The 20,244-nt window shown below is 42.9% G+C and overlaps 1 protein-coding gene across 5 annotated transcripts in view; it reads left to right on the forward strand.

Moving 5' to 3' along the window:
- TDRD5 (tudor domain containing 5) overlaps window positions 1-17,214 on the forward strand; it is a 37,369-nt gene extending 20,155 nt beyond the window's left edge. For 2 of the 5 annotated variants that reach the window (XM_028732385.2, XM_028732387.2), the window contains exons 10-19: window positions 1,238-1,450; window positions 3,917-3,983; window positions 5,371-5,571; window positions 6,617-6,778; window positions 7,798-8,016; window positions 9,704-9,865; window positions 10,911-11,129; window positions 13,083-13,172; window positions 15,062-15,233; window positions 16,208-17,213. In XM_028732385.2, coding sequence (XP_028588218.2) covers window positions 1,238-1,450; window positions 3,917-3,983; window positions 5,371-5,571; window positions 6,617-6,778; window positions 7,798-8,016; window positions 9,704-9,865; window positions 10,911-11,129; window positions 13,083-13,172; window positions 15,062-15,233; window positions 16,208-16,452 — 1,750 coding nt within the window. In that variant the 3' untranslated portion in view covers window positions 16,453-17,213. Of the gene's footprint in view, window positions 1-1,237; window positions 1,451-3,916; window positions 3,984-5,370; window positions 5,572-6,616; window positions 6,779-7,797; window positions 8,017-9,703; window positions 9,866-10,910; window positions 11,130-13,082; window positions 13,173-15,061; window positions 15,234-16,207 lie in introns of all 5 variants that reach the window. The other 3 variants (XM_028732391.2, XM_077928259.1, XM_028732392.2) reach the window with 3 other exon arrangements.
- The last annotated feature ends 3,030 nt before the right edge of the window (window positions 17,215-20,244 follow it).

The following is a 20,244-nucleotide window of genomic DNA, read 5'->3' on the forward strand; positions in this document are numbered from 1 at the left end:
CATCGAGGACTGGGGGAAATTTGTGGAATATCTGGAAAATATAAGTGAGGGACAGATAACGCTAGAGGGGTTTAAAAAAGCACTGTGAAAAACTAAGAAGTATTGTCTAAAGAGAAAGGAAATTAAGGGTATAAATAATGACAATATAAATTACGAAACGTGTATTTAAAATAATGACTATGGATGATTCACGGAGAAGCTGAAGGAAGCCCAGAAAAGAAGCAATTTGTGAAAATTGGATGTGAAATTTTATGTATGTTTTGTTTTGTAAATTAATAAGTAAAAAAAAAAAAAAGCCTGGGTGAACAGGTGCATTTTCAGCTGCCACCCAAGCAGTCTGTGTAATCAGAGGGAGAATCAGCAGTGTTCACCTGTCCTCCAGTTGTCCTCATTGCTCTGCACACTCAGGCAGGGAAGAGGAGGGACAAAGTCAGTGCAGTGCAAACATGCTAGTGTTTTCACTACAGTCTCCTTGCCCCTTTACCTATCTGCCAGAGTGCAACAGTGACACAAGCAACTGAACATCAGATGAATCATAGAATCATGAAATTGTAGAGGAAGAAGAAGGAGGTGCTGACCTAAATGGCCTTGGTCCTGTATACCTGAAGGAGCATCTCCACCCCCATCATTCACTGAGGTCCAACGCCGAGGGCCTTCTGGTGGTTCCCTCATTGCAAGAAGTGAAGTTACAGGGAACCAGGCAAAGGGCCTTCTTGGTAGTGGCGCCTGCCCTGTGGAACACCCTCCCATCAGATGTCAAGGAAATAAGCAACTATCTTACTTTTAAAAGACACCTGAAGGCAGCCCTGTTTAGGGAAGTTTTTAATGTTTCATGCTGTATTGTGTTTTTAACATTCGGTTGGGAGCCGCCCAGAGTGGCTGGGGAAGCCCAGCCAGATGGGTGGGGTATAAATAAGAAATAATAATAATAATAATATTCCAACCCCTGCAATGCAAAAATGTCCCCACCCTGTCATCTGCTACTGGATCTACTTCTATGCCAGTTGTAGGAGTTCTATAGCCAAGGTGCCACCACAGAAAAGACCCTATCTCTGGTCACTGCATGGGGTACTTGTCCCATCAACAGGACCACAGGGATGACTTCTCTTGCAGATTTCAATGCAGATTAATAATGATATAGGGATATCTGAGACTCAAAAGTTTTTTAAGACTTCAAAGTCTGCTACTTGGACATAGGATTGTACTGTTAGTGACCCACTTGGATCCTGTATTTCAGACGATGCTATTCTAGTAAACATGTAGCTGACCGATACATCATGCCCGAAGCCTCAATCAGTCCTGGTCAGCTTTGTTGTATAAAAAATTCGGAAGACAAATGGTGGTACAGAGTTATCATTCACCGAGTGCTCAATGACCAGGAAGTGGAAGTGTTTTACCCGGACTTTGGAAATACGAGGACTGCCCAGAAATCCTCGCTGAGGTTTCTGAAGTAAGTAAATCGTGTGCTAGGCAGGGAATGCTTATCGGCTGAGAACTGGTGGATGGTGAGACCTCTTTCTCTTCTACTCTTGCTCTCAGAAAAATTAATGGAGGATAAGATTATGTTCTACCTCCACTTTCAGAGGCAGTCTGTTCCTGGATATGAGTTGCTGCACTCGGGTCCTGCTTGCAGACTTCCCAAAAGCTTCTAGGTGGCCACTGCAAGAACAGGATGCTCATTAGATGGGTCATTGACCTCATTCAGCAGAGATGACTCTTATGCTCTCATACGCAAATCCCATTCACCCATCCTTCCTCTCACACACACATCCATTCACTCAACTTTCTTTTCACTTTCTCTGTCTCCCCGTCCGCCTAACCCCCCCCCCCCCCACATACCCACACCATCCAAGGCTGATTTCAAAGGTAGCACTTACATATCAGTTCCACATCTTGTCATCTCGTACCTAAAATCCTTTTTTTTATATAAGATTTTTATTAAAGTTTCAAACATTTTATAAAAACAAAACAGAACAATAATACAAACAAACGGGGGGAAAAAGAACAAGTATAATTTCAGTCCCATATTTTCTTATAACTTACTTCCCCGACTTCCTCATACCTCCCCTCTCTGTATTCCAATTTCTATTTTATTACTTCAGCAAATCCTTTCCCTTAGTTTTCATTTAATTTTTGACCTTTCTTTTCTTTTAACTTATCCCTTACAGCTGAAAACCACATAATTTCTAAGCCAACGTCATTCTTTCATTCATTAATTTTGCAGTATTTCTTAAGATAGTCCTTAAATTTCTTCCAATCTTCTTCCGCTGTCTCTATCTCGTACCTAAAATCCAAAGTTCTTTCAAAACTGACTTGTCCTCTGCCATAGGCAGTAAAATAGCGTTTGGGAACACAGACAGTACAGTGCAAAATTACTCTTGCTATTTAGCATAAGTGGGTGAAAATCCATCCATTTCTTTTTTAACTTTCACCCATCAAATGGATAGGCTTTAATAGTCTTGTTCTGTCCAGTGCATTTTCATAGCATGAAACATCATGCTAAACATCATTTAAGGCAGTAAGAAAGGCTAAGATTTATTTGGGCTACCATTTCCCCATTGCCCTTGCTGCTCCTATGTCCTAAGGACCATTCCTGCTTTTACCATCCTTCCCACCCTGTTTAATTCCTAGCCTTTTCAAGAGAAAGGTAGGCATGCAGACTTAGAAGTTGCACCACACCGTGTCACTAGAACAATGCTCTAGTCACCGTGCTACTCTTAACTGCCGTGCTCTCTGACTGGGTCTCCTCTCCAGCCGTTGGGTAGTTGCTACAGCTCATGGTTAGTGAGGAGAGATCTTAATCACAAGCCTGGCTTCTGAGGACATGCTTAGCTGGACCCTGGTATAGCTCAGAGTGGTGTGGGAGTAAAAAAGGATGGAGGAGGAGCAAAGCAGATTCAGCCTTCGCTCCATGGTCCTGGTAAGCCGTGTGTGGATAAAAAATAATGATTAAAAAATAAAATAAATCAGATTTTTTAAATTTAAATCAGATTTTTAAAATTTAAACCAGATTTTTTAAATTTAAATCAGATTTTTTAAATAAAATGCTTTGGAGGAAAAATATTTCTAAAGATAGTTTTCTGTTTAAGTTACATTATAGTCCATGGGTAGGCAAACAAAGGCCCGGGGGCCGGATCCAGCCCAGTTGCCTTCTGAATACAGCCCGTGGACGTTCCGGGAATCAGCGTGTTTTTACATGAGTATTTATTTATATATGAGTATATATTTATTTAAAATGCATCTCTGGGTTATTTGTGGGGCATAGGAATTCGTTCATTTTTTCTTCTTCAAAAATATAGCCTGGCCCCCCACAAGGTCAGAGGGACAGTGGACTGGCCCCCTGCTGAAAAAGTTTGCCGACCCCTGTATAGTCCAAAGGCTATTCATCAGGAAATAAGGATTTGTTTTAAGTTTTAAGGTTTTTTTTAATTGTTTAACCACATCAGTTAACAAACATAGATACATATGCTATAATGTTATTGTTTTAGTTAAATAAATTGTTTAAAAAGTTGTCCAAATATAAACAGTTAACTTATTAACCCACACAATAATTTCATAATTATCTATGTATTTCTAATAGTATAACCAAATCAGTAATTTTTGATATAACTAAAAACTACTCTGAAAATTTATCACACAAAAAATGAAACCTTCCTCTGGTTGTAAATATTAAGATGATACCAGCAAGAATGAGTCTTTCTGTAAAGAAAATGAGTTAAATCAAGTCTTACTGACTAGTGATTTAAATCGTGATTTAAATCAAATCCACCTTTGTGTGAACTCAGTCTTGCTTACTTTCTTTCATGGGAAATGCCAAATGTCAACGCTTTGTTCATTATCCTGTTTGATGCAAGACTACTTGGCTTGGGGCAGCAAGTCAAAAGTGGCCCTGTGAATTACCTTGTTCTTGTTGCAGGTCTTGTTATGCAAAGCTTCCTGCTCAAGCAATCCCTTGTTCCTTAGCTTGGGTGAGACCTACAGAGGTATGTATATATGTATTATTTTTTCAACTAACCTTACACTAAATGTTTGGGAACAACTTAAAAATAAACTGGCTTTTGTTTTCTGTTCTTGTTTTAAAATTGAACGTATGTGTTCGTTTGTTTACTGCACATTTTTTACCAATGTTGTAGCATTTTTATGTTGCATCCAAAAAGTGCTCAAGCTTTGGCAAATACCGTATTTTTCGCCCTATAGGACGCACTTTTCCCCCTCCAAAAATGAAGGGGAAATGTGTGTGCGTCCTATGGGGCGAATGCAGGCTTTCGCTGAAGCCTGGAGAGCGAGAGGGGTCGGTGCGAACCGACCCCTCTCGCTCTCCTGGCTTCAGGAGAGCCGCAGCGCCAGCCCCACAAGGTCGGGGGACAGCGGGGAGGCGGAATGCCGCCATCCCGCTGTCCCCGGACCTGGTCTGCAGGTGGGCGGCAGGGAGAAGAGCGCTTCTCCCCGCTGCCTGCCCCACAAGCTCTGGGGACAGCTGGGAGGCACAGCGCGTCTTCCCGCTGTCCCCGGACCTGGTCTGCAGGCGGGCGGTGGGGAGGAGAGCGCTTCTCCCCGCCACATGCCCCACAAGCTCCGGGGACAGCTGGGAGGCGCAGCGCGTCTTCCCGCTGTCCCCGGACCTGGTCTGCAGGCGGGCGGCGGGAAGAAGAGCGCTTCTCCCCGCTGCCGGCCCCACAAGCGCCTGGGGGGGGGGAAAATATTTTTTCCCCCTTTATTTCCCCCCCAAAAAACTTGGTGCGTCCTATGGGCCGGTGCGTCCTATGGGGCGAAAAATACGGTACTTAAGGAAGGAAATCTCATAATGGTTAGGTATTTGCTGAGACTGCTTCTCTTCATGCCCTACATCTAGTGGATGAGTGAATCATAGAGTTGGAAGGGACCCTGAGGATCATCTTGTCCAACCCCCTGCAATGCAGGAATATGCAGCTTTCCCACATGGGAATCGAATCTGCAACCTTTGCATTATTCGCATGCTCTAATCAACTGAACTATTTTGTTGCATATTATTTGGAGTGAAAGGAGCAACCAAGGGTATACTTGTCTGTTATATCTGTATATCACAAGGTTTTAGGGAGGAAGAAGAGTCATGAAGGATTAAGAGCAATGATAACATCAGAATTTTAAAGTTCAGAAGGTGGAATAGCTCAAAGAATAAGTGAATAAGAAAAATGTGTAGCTATGTTTTGGAAAGTAAAGATAAATAAGATTTGAAGTGCTATTTTAGAAAAAAAAATCGAGATACAAAAGGAGAACACAAAAAGCAGTTGGAATGTGTTAAGACTAATCAAATAGACTCTGATGTGCAGAGCAAATGACATTATTTTTTCAACTCTGCTTGACTTTGTACCTTATCCTTCCTTTATCAAGGACAATTGGACTGCCAGTGACATACATGAATTCCAAAGGCTGTGTGAACTGAAGCTGCTTGTGGGAGTCGTGGATGAATACATAGATGGAATCCTTTACCTCTTCCTCTGTGACACCAGCTCTGACGAAGATATCTACTTGCACAATGCACTGAGATTAAAGGGCCATGCATTCATCTGCAGAGAAAACCTTCCTTCCAAGGTGAGGGCAAATATTTGCAGGGGGCACTAAGGGAAGGTTAAAATGGATAAATATATTTTAAGGGCCTGAGGTTCTCAAACTGATTTGTGATGATGACCCATTGAAAACCGAGGGGGGATGGGGATGTCCCAAGTGTTCTTAGTGCTAACTAAACCAAACCAAAAAATGTTAAGTCTGTGGAAGGATGATAAAAAGAATGACATGGCATGCTTTTTTTCCCTAAGAGAGCACCATGTGAAAGCATGTGGAAACATAGTTTGATGATTATAAGTTTGTTAAAAATCAGTGACCCACATGATTATTATTATATTTAATTCAGTTGCATTATTACATTTTTTTAAAAAAAAACCTAGTTATTTTTAGTTAATTTCCAGGTTGTTAAATCTTATTAAAAAATAAATTTTATTTATCATTTTTCCTTTTGCAACAATGCATACAAATTGACAAACCCCAAAATAAGAACAAATCAACTTTCCCCCCACCCCATTCATGGTTCCTTCGGTTTATCTGTACTTCTGCATATCCACAAAATGCCTCAATTGTTTGTTTCCTGTAAACTTTCTTCACAAACTTTCTGTTCGTTTTAAGTTAACCCTGCTAAAGCTTTAAGTTGTTTACAATAACTTTTTAAATAGTCAATAAATGCACCCCAATCTTTATTAGTTTCTTTCCTCTTCCTGATTTCTTCCTGTAAGTTTGGCTGTCTCTGCATATTCCATCAGTTTTATCTACCAGTCCTCCTTGGTTGGAACTATTCCTTCTTTTCTTTTTAAAATATTTTTTTTTATTGGTTTTAACATACTTTCCAGACAAAACAACCATCCCACCCCATCTTATACATTTGTGGCTATAGTTAGCCTATGACTTCCATCAATCCCTTCTCATGATTTTCAAAATTCATCTCCTATTCCTGCATTTTTGCTTTCATATTATCTTAACATTGCATTGGCAAATGACTTGTAAACTACTTTGGTAAGACTTTTTCTTTAAACTGTATACAAATTTATTAAATAAATAAAATTCTTCATTCTCCTGCCTTTAACAGAATTTCAGAGAGCCATTCTTTTCCACATTGTATCTGAAACCCGGACCGGAGCAGCAGTCTGGTTTGACAAAAGCAGAAACGCCCTTGCTTAAGCAGGAATCTCTTTGTGACCTTCCAGAAGTACCAGATTCAGGGTCTTGCTACAATGAAGTGCTTTCCCAGGTGAAGATTTTTGAGTTTTTCTGTTTAAATAAGCATTGATGTTGCATCTAGTGAAGTATATCCAAGCAGTTAAAATAAGTACATGAGCAAAGTTAACAGGGAGAGTTTCTCCAAGACCCATTAGAACATAATATGGGAAATGGAATCACTTTGATCTTAGATACCATACTAGTTTCGTTTGGAGACCTCAACAAATACTTTCCATTTGTTTATTTGTTTAAACAAAGGTTTAATTGGGACAATCTAATCCCACTAACATGTACAGTGGTGCCCCGCAAGATGAATGCCTTGCAATTCGGAAAACCCGCTAGACGAAAGGGTTTTCCGTTTTGGAGGTGCTTCGCAAAACGAATTTCCTATGGGCTTGCTTCGCAAGACGAAAATGTCTTGCGAGTTCCTGCAGGGTTCCCCCCCCCCTTTCCCAAGCCGCTAAGCCGCTTATCAGCTGATCCGCTAAGCCACTAAGCCGCTTAACAGCTGATCCGCTAAGCCGCTTATCAGCTGATCAGCTAAGCCGCTTATCAGCTGATCCGCTAAGCCGCTTATCAGCTGATCCGCTAAGCCGCTAATAGCGCTGATCCGCTAAGCCGCTAATGGGCTTGCTTCGCAAGACGAAAAAACCGCAAGACGAAGAGACTCGCAGAACGGATTCTTTTCGTCTTGCGAGGCACCACTGTAACTTAAACTGCACTGCAATTTAAAGGGGTGTGTGGTGAAGGTGTTAAACAAGCCTCTTGATGCCGGCAGCTGTTTTGTGGGGTAGTGAGGTGGCCAATATTGCCAGCGAGGAGGAGAGTACCTCTTGGGAGTCCTACAGTATCTCATGTGGCCTGGTGAGATTCTTGTGAAAAGTTTGGGGTGGGTACCTTTAAAAGGACTAGCTGGCTGCCTTGCTACCTCTCTCTTTTCCTTCTAGCAGACATGTGAATTGTTTAAAACAAAGTACATTGAATTAAAAATATTCCTGTTAAAAGTTAAAAGTTGACGGTACTGTAACTTGGCCCTGAATCGTTTTCTAGGGTACAGCAAGCTCACGCTCAGACCCTGAGATGCCGCTCCTTGAGCCAGTATATATGTGCGACGAAATCTGGGATGAGAACTGGACACCTTCCAAGCATTATGAAGAAGAGAAAAATGGTGATACTTTGTCCCCTGACAACGCCATGTTTCCTCACCGTTCTTCGAGTTATGAAGGGAATGAGGAGGAGACTCAGCACAGCCAGGAATTGACTCAACAGGTGGTGGTTGTTCAGTGTTGATGGGAGGGAAATGGTCAGATGGGCTGTTGGTGAAGTTGCAAAGCCTTTTCATATCCCTTAGCCATGTCTTTCTAGCCCGTATATTATCCCAAAGTCTGAGACCAGAGGCAATGCTCTCCAGCACAATAGATTTATTTATTAAAAATATTATAAAAAGATTTAGGGGGAGAGATCAAGAGTTGTTGAGGGGTTTTTTTTGGCCTGTGAGCTGTGACAGCCCACGATCAACCTGGTTGGACAGGCAAAATTTAGAGGGTTGTAACCCCTCTCCCGGGACGCGGGTGGTGCTGTGGGGAAAAGCCTCAGCGCCTAGGGCTTGCCAATCGAAAGGTTGGCGGTTCGAATCCCTGCGGCAGGGTGCGCTCCCATCGTTCGGTCCCAGCGCCTGCCAACCTAGCAGTTCGAAAGCACTCCCGGGTGCAAGTAGATAAATAGGGACCGCTTACTAGCGGGAAGGTAAACGGCGTTTCCGTGTGCGGCTCTGGCTCACCAGAGCAGCGATGTCACGCTGGCCACGTGACCCGGAAGTGTCTCCGGACAGCGCTGGCCCCCGGCCTCTAGAGTGAGATGGCCGCAGAACCCTAGAGTCTGTCAAGACTGGCCCGTACGGGCAGGGGTACCTTTACCTTAACCCCTCTCCCTTCAGATTAAATGACTTCCAAAATGGCCCTGCCCTTGGGTTTCTAATATAAAAGACACAACACAAAACGGAATGGATTTGGTGGGGAGGAGGGGAAAAAGAAAATTCAGACACCAGCTGTTCCTAGACTGTTTACAAAGACCAGGTGGAATGGAAAGAATTTAAAAGTTGCTGGCCTTAGGTGAGTTGATGCAGTCCCATCACTGATGTAGGTTGATTGAATGGCTATTGTTAGATGCCAGTTTTAGGGAGGATAAAGCCCTTCCTTGCCACTCCCATTGTACTTACCAGAGAAAGTTCTTCTGGACCCAAAATTGCTCGTGTGTGTCTTCAGTATGCTGCTTTCAGTCTAGATTGATTCTAGATCCTGCCATCCGCAAGGTTAGGTGTGGTTACGTGGTAGGCATTTGAACCCAGCCATGCCTTTTCCTTCCTGCACGTGCCCCAGATAAAGAAATAAAGAAGTGGCAATTGTGATTTTGGTATAACCCACACAGTTATTGGGCAAGTGTGGGTACATACCAGGACTGCCTACACCTTTTTTCAAAAGGAAACACTGTGAGATAATGCATAATCCACCTGCAACAAACTTTTATTTTTGTAATATAACCAGTTTCTCAGGAAGTGCTTTTCAAGGGGAGAAAATACACAGTAGATCTAGATTGTTGGGAGAGGCATGCTACGTAGAAAAAACAAGGACTCAGTTACCATTGATTCTAGCAGCCAAAGTTGTAAAAAGATAGAAAATGAGAGCAAGCAAGCCCCTGTAAACCCTGGTTTGCTTGTTCTAGCTTTCAGTATTGAGCTGGTAGTAGTGTTGATCTTCTTGACTTTTAGTAATGCTTTGAAATACTGTACTGCATATGAGTTTTTGGTTTCATATTATCTTAACATTGCACTGGCAAATGTCTTGTAAACTACTTTGGTAAGAGGTTTTTTTTAACTGTATACAAATTTATTAAATAAATAAAATTGTATACAAATTTATTAAATAAATAAAATTCTTCATTCTCCTGCCTTTAACAGAATTTCGGAGAACCATCGTTTTCCACATTGTATCTCAAACTCAGTCCAGAGCAGCAGTCTGGTTTGACAAAAGCTGAAATGCCCTTGCTTGAACAGGAATCTCTTTGTGACCTTCCAGAAGTACCAGATTCAGGGTCTTGCTACAATAAAGTGCTTTCCCAGGTGGAGATTTTTTAGTTTTTCTGTTCCCCCCACCCCACCCCAATCTATTGTTCTCCTTCTGTCTTTAACTCTTCTAACCTCTCCTGTGCTAGAAAACCCAAACCTTGTGAATGCAACTTTTAATTTTTAAAAACTTGTTGTTGTTTATATACCGCCCTATACCCGCAGGTCTCAGGGCAGTTCATAAGACAAAATCAGAATATAAAACCACAAGATACATACTGTTTAAAATAATTCCTTAATGATAGAATGGACATAATTCTGTATTGTGTTGAGGAATCTGCTCAGCCCCCCCCCCCCCCAGTTTTCTGCCTTTTATAGCTTTGGATACAAATATAAGGATAATTTTGTTTAGTTTCAGAAATGCACAGATACTTTAAAAAAATGATTAAAGAAGCATTGATGTTGCATCTAGTGAAGTATAGCCAAGCAGTTAAAATAAGTACATGAGCAAAATAACAGGGAGAGTGTCTCCAAGACCCATTAGATTAATATAGGTAATGGAATCACTTTGATCTAAGATACCATACTAGTTTCGTTTGGAGATCTCATCAAATACCTTCCATTTCTTTATTTGTTTAAACAAAGATTTAATTGGGACAATCTAATCCCACTAACATTTAACTTAAACTGCTCTGCAGTTTAAAGGGGTGTGTGGTGAAGGTGTTAAACAAGCCTCTAATAATAATAATAATAATAATAATTTATTATTTGTACCCCGCCCATCTGGCTGGGTTTCCCCAGCCACTCTTGATGCCGGCAGCTGTTTTGTGGGGTAGTGAGGTGGCCAATATTGCCAGCGAGGAGGAGAGTACCTCTTGGGAGTCCTACAGTATCTCATGTGGCCCGGTGAGATTCTTGTGAAAAGTTTGGGGTGGGTACCTTTAAAAGGACTAGCTGGCTGCCTTGCTACCTCTCTCTTTTCCTTCTAGCAGACAGTTTTGTTTTATCAGCATGTGAATTGTTTAAAACGAAGTGCATCGAATTAAAAATATTCCTTTTAAAAGTTGACGGTACTGTAACTTGGCCCTGAATCGTTTTCTAGGGTACAGCAGGCTCACGCTCGGGCTCTGAGATGCCGCTCCTCGAGCCAGTATATATGTGCGACGAAATCTGGGATGAGAACTGGACACCTTCCAAGCATTATGAAGAAGAGAAAAATGGTGATACTTTGTCCCCTGACAACGCCGTGTTTCCTCACCATTCTTCGAGTTATGAAGGGAATGAGGAGGAGACTCAGCACAGCCAGGAATTGACTCAACAGGTGGTGGTTGTTCAGTGTTGATGGGAGGGAAATGGTCAGATGGGTTGTTGGTGAAGTTGCAAAGCCTTTTCATATCCCTTAGCCATGTCCTTCTAGCCTGTTTATTATCCCAAAGTCTGAGACCAGAGGCAGTGCTCTCCAGCACAATAGATTTATTAAAAAAATTATATCCTTCCTTCAGGAAAAAACTTAAATTGGCTGACATAAAAACTGAAAACTATAAAGCATCAAATACAAATAAAGCAAAAGTATCAAACCCCAGGAACAAACATAAGGCTACACAACAGATATATCGCAAGTAATTTAAGCTTTAGCCAAATGCCTTCCAAAAGAGTCAGGCTTTCACCTGAAGGTGTCCAGGGTTAGGTCTTGGCAGACCTTCGGGAGCATGTTTCATAAAACTGGCATCATCATTAAAAAGGCCCTGCCTTCTAGAAGACTTCCATTAAAATTGAGTTGCTGAGAGCCAGTAGATCAGTGTGTGGATAACTGATTATAAAGTGTGGATGTGGCCAGGTCTAGTTTCTTGTTGAAAGCAGCCCTGCTGAAAAGGCATATCTAGTCCAGCATACCCAGCAAAGGTGTGTCTAGTCCAGCCCATAAGCAGGATATGAAGATGGTAGCATACTGCCACTGATACTGGAGATGGGCCACAAACTTCATCCTTAACAGCCGTTGATAGCCTTATATTCCATAAATGTGTCGAATCCCTCTTTAAAGCCATCCAACTCGGCAGTGGTCATTACATCTTTTAGTTGAAAATTTCATAGTTGAACTATGCAGTGTGTGAAAAAGTAGTTCCATTTTCCTTGTTCTGAATCATGTGCTGTTAAGCTTCTCCAGTAAAGGGCACAGCAGGGAAAGTTTGTGAAAAGCACTCCTACTTCCTGCTGTCATCTGACCTTCAATAAATCGGCACTGGATCAAGACGTATCCCAAGGCTGCAAAACCTATGTCTTGTCGCGGGTAGAGGTTACAGTCCCATCCATGACTGGCTGTATCTTCCTGATCCAACTCCCCCCACCCTTCAACAATAGTTCCGATTTCTTGTGAATGTAACTTCCCATGTCAGCCTTGGTTTGGTTGCTTTAGTTTTTTATGCATTTCTCTCATGAAGTTATTTAGGTTATATGGATAAATTTCAATGCAAATACTTTTTTAAAATTCCAGTATTTCTGTCTTAAGTGGATTAAGTTTGTTTTCCCTCTCCAGTTCTTCACTGCATTAGCTGGCATGGCATTGTCTCCCTAGGATCTGTTGAAAACAAAGAGGAGTACACAGAGTGGGGATGATGAGCAGGAAATACCTAAACCATGCTAGTAATTTATTTAGAGCAGGGGTGTCCAGCTTCCAAAAGACGGCGATCAACTCCCACTATAAATTAACTGGCAGTGATCTACCCATTGGATTGACCAGAGTTGTTGAGCTTTTTTTAGGGGGAGACTGGGACAGCCCACGATCAACCCTGTTGGACAGGCAAGATTTAGCGGGTTGTAACCCATCTCCCTTAGGATTAAATGAGTTCCAAAGTGGCCTTGCCCTTGCGTTTATAATATAAAAGACACAACACAAAACGGAATGGATTTGGTGGGGAGGAGGGGAAAAAGAAAATTCAGACAATAGCTATTCCTAGACTGTTTACAAAGACCTGCTGGAATGGAAATTTAAAAGTTGCTGGCCTTAGGCGAGTTGATGCAGTCCCATCACTAATGTAGGTTGATGGAATGGCTATTGCTAGATGCCAGTTTTAGGGAGGATAAAGCCCTTCCTTGCCACTCCCATTGTACTTACCAGAGAAAGTTCTTTTCTTCTTAATCTTAGTTATCCTAACCACTTTTTTCTGCCAGTACGTTTGCTGAGCTATGTTCACATTATCCCTCTTGCTTTTACTGTCAATGAGCATCACTTTTGGGGGCCCCTTTTACTTACCTTTTACTTACACATTTTTGGCAGAATGTGGATATTTCCATTCCCATTGAGAGAACAAACTGTCTGAGTCTGGAACCCCTGAACAGAAAGGTGGAGTCATCTGGAAGAATGGAGGTAAAGTCATTTCCGTTGGCTTACCTTGTAAACTTGATTTCCGGCTTTAAAGTAGCACAGATGAATTCCATTATTGGGATGGCATGCATGGTTGCATAACCCAAGATACATTGTCAGACCCTACATACTTGTTGAATCTTAGTGTGGTTGTGGAGAACCCAGAGGTCTAATGGGGACCTGCAAGTCTGTTTTATCTTTCACTCTATCCAGGCTATACCCTTCACTGACTGCTTCGCATGTTGGGTGTTACTGCCTGACTAGCATGTGTCCTTGAACTCTGATCATTCCTCTTGTTTCCCTGGATGGAGGCTAGAGAGGAGTGCATGTGGAAACCAGCTCACTGCACAAATACAACATGTTCATTTGTTCACTTTCACCTCTGGCCCTGCCCCCCACTGGCATGTTGCCCACCCCCTCCAAGAGCACGCAGCTTCTTGGCATGAACATTTCCTCCACCCCTTCTGAAAGCATCATTGCTTCCAAGAAAAGAACCTGTGAGTCCTCTGCTAACATTCTAGGTGAGGCTTTCCAAGATCAGAGGTATGGCTTTTGAGCCTGCACAACTATTTCATTGCCGCAGAACGCTAGCTGTGTAAACCTTGTCGCTCTTGCATTTTCGTCCTCTTCTTGTCTGACTCCATTAATGGTGGTGGTTATCCAGGAGTGGGTTACTTTCCCCACTAGCTTGAAAGGCAAGGCTATGAAAATGGCTTTGTGCTTGGTCCCATTCTGTGAGAGGAGGCTCCCCCCAGTCCCATCTTGCCTGCTTCAAGGTAGCTGGGATTTTCTAGCCCTTTTGAACATTTTTTTTATTGTGCTAGCAGCCTGATTCAGCATTTGTTTACCTGACAACTTATCTGGCCCTGATATCAAGCTTCTGTCACATTACTGCTGTTTCCCCCATGGAAAAGCAAAGTGGAACTGACTGCAAAGAGGGGCATAGCTCCTGAACTAGTGTCTAGCATTAGTCACAAGCATTTCAGGCAGAAACGATCCTTCTTTGAGGAATGATAATGAGGCCAACTTTTCTGTTTGAATAAGAAAGTAATCTTATGACCATAGGAGGAGCATTGCTCCCGGGCTACTTTCTGGCAAGGGGGCACAGCTTGCATCCCTGGCAAGGAGCACCCCCCTTTCAGCTGGTAGTGAGGCCAGTTCTCTAACATAGAGAAGAAGCCAATCTGGCTGCTAAGAGGAACATCACCTCCAGACTACTTCTGGCAAGGAGGGACAAATGGAAGTTGTGCTAAACATCAAGATGGGAAGTGTGTATTCAGGTTTGCTTAAGTTTGCGCCATAACTTTCTTCCACATGCAGGCTGGCATATTTTGTACAAATTGGGGAAGAAAGAGTCCCTGAATGTTCCACTTTCCCAGTGCCATGGATTCTTTCAGCTGTGTTTGAGTGAATCCTGTTAACCATGGTTGCAGTGCCTCTGTTCTGTCTCCATTTTTGATGCCAGTCATGCCCTACAAATTCACTCCCCTTGCTTCTCTGTTCTTAACTCTGTCATGGGAACCTGTTTTGTAGCCGAAATATGGATTGAGATGATAAATAGGAGAAAAGGACTAGCTTGCTTCCACAAATGCCAGTGAATTAGCAGTAAAAAACCCCATAAAATATAAAAAGGAAGTGCATTTGTTAACGCAGTGTGAACGCATAGAGACCTGTGGTGATTAGCCCTCCCTGGTGTCCGGGTGTACGTGTTCACTGCATGTCCTCTGCTTTTTACAGAGTTTGCCAAATAGCGGTGTGTTTGTGGCAGGTACTGTTTGTGTATGAAGGAAAATAAACTCTCAGTTCTTTTCAGTGGCCTGTGACAGTGGCATGGGTCACATGGGTTTACTTTTGCCCTAAATCAGGTTTCTTCCCTGTCCATTTGACTACAGGCAAGAAACACTCTTGGAGCTACATCTGATTCTTTGTCACAAACGCTGCAAGAGTTTTACATCTCCATTGTCCATTCCAAGCAATCAGCAGAGGAGAACAAATTAGATTTGGATCTGAACAAATTATCTGGCTACGGTTCCCAACCACTTCCATCACCATCTGCCATACACGGTACTTGTGGGCTGCTTAAAGCAAAAACTGTTTGAGTGCATAATCTGGCTATATTCGTACCCTTACTACTCTATTGACATTAAACTGCAAGTCCTAAGAATGTCTGCGCAGAGTCCCACTTGGAGTCTGAGCGGCGAAGTGGACACCCCATTCATCATTAAAGTTGCAGCAGAGAAAAAAGTGTGGAAACCTTACTGCCTAAGTGCCTTGAATGCTTGCTTGTGCACAGCATATCCTACTGAAACACGTGGGAGGATCCTGCACCTCATATCGAGGCGCAGTTGGTGCATTACTGCACCCACATGGGAGCTGCTTCCCATGGTTCAATTTCACAGTATTCCAATAAAAATGTGCGTGCCTGGCATCCTCACTCTCAGTTTTTAGGTACCCATCTAAGACATTTTGATTTACTCAGGCATTTGGTGGCTAAATTAGCCTCTGCTGTGCTGCTCATCTTTTAGTAGGGTGGGGTGGGGTAGGATTTGCCCTTCTTATTGTATCATTGGGTGAGCATTTTAGGAATTTTGTATTGTACATTGTTTTTAATTTGGTTCCTAAAGTTGATTTTATCCGTTTTTATTTTCTCTATCTGTTAAGTAACTTTGAGATGTTTTTGTGTAGGGTGACTAACAAATGAAATAAAAAGTGGGGATGGGACTACATTGTTCATTCCCCAGTAAAGTTTTTCTTCAGTCAGGGCCGGCCTGAGGCAAAGCAAGGCAACCGCTTTAGGTGATAAGATCTGCAGGTCCCAATCCAGATGTTTATTCCAGATGTAGATCTTCACTCACCCCTTCTTTCGGGGTGGGGGGGGTGGGGAGTGCCATTTTGAGTTTTGCCTCAGGTGCCAAAATGTCTCCCAAGTGTGAATTGGCTCGTGGAATTTCCCTGTTGATTTGCCAGATCAGAGAGCCGAATCCGGATCCTGTGAACTACATAGCCCAAGGTCATTTTTCTCTCTCTTTGCTGTTCAGGAAATGTTCCTTCAGAGAGGAAGGTGGATGACGCCTCCAGGACCCAAGTAATAACCCTGTATACCGCTCGCAGCTGCCCTAACCAAGGGGGCACAGGCCACAATGCCTTGGTGTTCACTGCCAGACTTCAGGGTTCCCCGGCATCCTGCGTCGCTTGCAGCCCTAGTGTAGCCCTTGGAGCCTCAGCGCGCTTAGCTACATCTGGTGGCTTTTTCTCCTTTCATCTTAAGAAGATGGCGATATGAGGAAAGCCCAAGGAGTGGCTGGATGGCTGTTCGAGACTTCAGTGGCTGGTTGCTTTCTTGTACACATTGGTAAAGAAAAAAAGGCTTGAAGGCTATGGGAATTCTACCTATGTTTCAATTTGGACTAAATGCGGCAATGAGTGCTAACTTCTCCCCTGTTTGTATAGTTTTCTTGATTCTCCTGTTCTTAATAGAATTGTTCCAAAAGTAATCAGTGAGTTGTCCTATTGTTATGTTTGCACCAGACTATTTTAAACTGGATATTTTATTGTAGCTAGACAGTTCTGTATATATTTTTGAAGTATTGAGTGCATTTAAAGAAAGGAGCTATTCCAGGCTATTTCAGAAAGGATTTGTTTGTTTGTCTTCATAACTTGATGTACAGTTAAACCTCGGCTCCTGAACACCTCCGTTTTGGAACGTTTTGGCTCCCAAACGCCGAAAACCTGGAAGTAAGTGCTGAGGTTTTTGAACATTTTTTTTTGGAAGCTGAATGTCTGACGCGGCTTCTGCTTGAGTGCAGGAAGCTCTTGCAAGCAACTGGAAGCTGCACCTCTGTTGTCGAAAATTTCAGAAGTCGAATGGGCTTCCAGAATGAATTACATTCAACAACCGAGGTTTGGCTGTATAAGCGCAGAGTCCAGCAGCAACCAGGACACAGTCAGAAGTTACAGTTTTACCCGCCAAGTGTCAGGCCAGGTTCCTTGTTATGAGCCTGATACCATTGATTAGGGGCCTGTGGAAAATAAAAACAAACAAAAAAATGCTGTGGATGTGTTTGCTGCTCTGGACTCCTTTGGGAGGAAGGGTGGGATATAAATTCAGTAAATAAATAAATGCCAGCTGGTGTTGGGTGGGACTTTACAGGAGGAATTGGGAGCTTAAAGTGGGCTCCAGGTTGTTCCTTTGCTGGAGAAAGGCACAGTTGATGTGCTTTAGGAGCATGCCTTGCTCGAGGAGTGGGGGAAGTGGTTTCCATTCACAGGAAGCCACTTCCCCACCCCACGATACTCCTTAAGCCTCCAATTTTTAGGGTTTTAAGGGAGCGGTGTGGGGCGCCTCATGATCATAGTGTTTACGGCTTCCAATCAAATGCAGAGGGAAAATTCCTAACATCCTTCACCTGGGGGCAGTGTTTACCATCTTTAGCTTACATGGCCTCTGGAGCAAATTTGAAACCTGCTCACCCTCTTTCTCCCTGTGTCAGAAAAGTTACCTGAGCATCTTGAGCATGTATGACTGTGTGCTTTGTCTGTGTGCATAAGCATACTACAAGTAAACAGTGGGATAACCCCATGCATGACACTCAGATTTAAGCTATTTGGATGAATACAGATAGGATGAGAGAGAACCTAAGAGATTTCTGGTAGCTGAGATGGAAAAGCCAAAAAGTTTCCCTCAGTGTGATAAAATTATCCTTAAAAAATGTCAGTTTGCTGCCTGTTAATCTTGTCCAAGGCAGGCCATGGACACTGCCCCTCTCCCAACTACCACAACCATTCTTCGGCCTGCATTTTCACTTGGAGCCAAATTACATTAACTTTGTAGGGGCAGTTTCTGCCTCTGTATAGAAGCTTGGAATCCCATGGGGGTAGTAGGCTCAAGGTTTTTTTTTTCCAGCTGGAACTCACCTGCACCTCTCAGGTGGATTTTGGCACCTCTCAGGTAGGTACCACTGACATTCGAATAAAACCACTGTTTAATGTTTGGGTAAGATATAAGGATTTGCTAGAAAACAAAACCCCAAGATGGTTGTCACCAATGGAAGCAAAGGGTCAGAAAATACTCAATATGGAGGCCAAATGGCCGAAGTATTGTGAAATTTTGGAACAAGAGGGAGACAGACTAAAATTGCAGAGTTTTGAAAAACTAAAAAATAGGGTGCGAGACTGGCTCCACTATTATCAAATAATGGAGGCATATAATTTGGATTAAAAAATAGGCTTCCAAGTGGAAAAAACAAAATTGGAAACAGAATTGCTAGACCCCCAAAGTTAAGAATCTGTCAAGAATGTATAATTTGCTGTTGAAATGGAATACTCAGGATGAAACGGTGAAATCTGCTATGATTAAATGGGCACAAGATGTTGGACATAACATTATGATGGCTGACTGGGAACAGTTATGGACCACAGGTAGGAAATTTACGGCATGTAATGCCTTAAAAGAGAATTTAATGAAAATGATCTATAGGTGGTACATAACACCAGTCAAGCTTGCAAAAATCTACCACTTGCCTGATAATAAATGTTGGAAATGTAAGGAGACTGAAGGTACTTTCACCTTTGGTGGAAGACATTTGAATGTACCACTGACATTCGAATAAAACAAGGGAGGCGATCAGGGGGAGTTTCGGCACCTTTCTTTCTAGAAAGATAGCACTGGGTAAGCGGATTACATACATGTTAACATGTCAGCACCCGTTGCCATGGTAATGTCCCACGTGATGCACCCATCACACATGATTACTAGATTTAGACATAGCTACTGCTGTGGTGTGGATCCATGCAACAGAGGTAATATATAAATTGGCTGACAGGTTCCTTTTAGATTTTGGAATCAGCCTTTAAATAGGGCTGTTGCCATGACCTTGCCAAATGCTGGCCACAGTTGGAGGCAGAACATGGACTTCTATGCTGATCCAACAGGACTACTTGTGCTCCAGCTTCTGGCAACTAGATGGCACTCAAGTACAGGTTATCAGCCACAGGTGTGATGATCCCCTCTTTATACAGCTGTCCTAAGGTTTCTGAAGGATATGCTAAAATGTTTAACCTAAAAAATCTAATTCAGGGAAGAACTACCTCAATTCTTTAGTTTGGCATATTGATGTTCCAAGTAGTAATAAGACCAGGAGGTAGACCTGTAAGGATAGCATGGAGGGTGTTCAGTGCTGTTTTGTGGTTTCCACCTGTGGTTTAAGTTGTCCCGTTCTGGAAGATGGGAAACAAATGGGTATTTTTCAGATGGAGAAAGCAGTTGACAACATTACAAGCAAATCAGGAAAATTGTGTTTAGAACCGTTTCATTCTTTCATAGTTTAGATCATATGAGGCAGATGTTACAAATCTCTGTGTTAATCATCTTCCTATGGAATATCCTGCCTGCAAGTTAGGGCTTGATCAAACATGGATGGATAATGCACAATTAGCTTGATGTCCAGCGGCTGAATGTGTGACCTGACTTCTCTGAGAGGCATTGCGTTAAATTAAGATGGGATAAAGTTCCATCTAAGGGATGCAGGTGGCGCTGTGGGTTAAACCACAGAGCCTAGGACTTGCCGATCAGAAGGTCAGCGGTTCGAATCCCTGTGACGGGGTGAGCTCCCGTTGCTCGGTCCCTGCTCCTGCCAACCTAGCAGTTCGAAAGCATGTCAAAGTGCAAGTAGATAAATAGGTACTGCTCCAGCGGGAAGGTAAACGGCGTTTCCGTGCGCTGCTCTGGTTCGCCAGAAGCGGCTTAGTCATGCTGGCCACATGACCCAGAAGCTGTACGACGGCTCCCTCGGCCAATAAAGCGAGATGAGTGCCGCAACCCCAGAGTCGGTCACAACTGGACCTAATGGTCAGGGGTCCCTTTACCTTTACCTTTAAAGTTCCATCTGCTCTGTGCTTAGAGGTGCCTTATACGTGTTTGATGTGTGAAACAGACCATGTAGGGAAGGACTATAGCTTAGCCGTTGGCCGTATGCATAACATACAAAAAGGTCACTGTAGGTCTGGGAAGGACTCCTGAAACTGGAGACGTGCTGCAAGTCAGTGTAGACCAGAGTTGGGGAGTCTGTGGCCCTCC

Source organism: Podarcis muralis, chromosome 5, assembly GCF_964188315.1.
Source record: "Podarcis muralis chromosome 5, rPodMur119.hap1.1, whole genome shotgun sequence".
NCBI lineage: Eukaryota > Metazoa > Chordata > Lepidosauria > Squamata > Lacertidae > Podarcis > Podarcis muralis.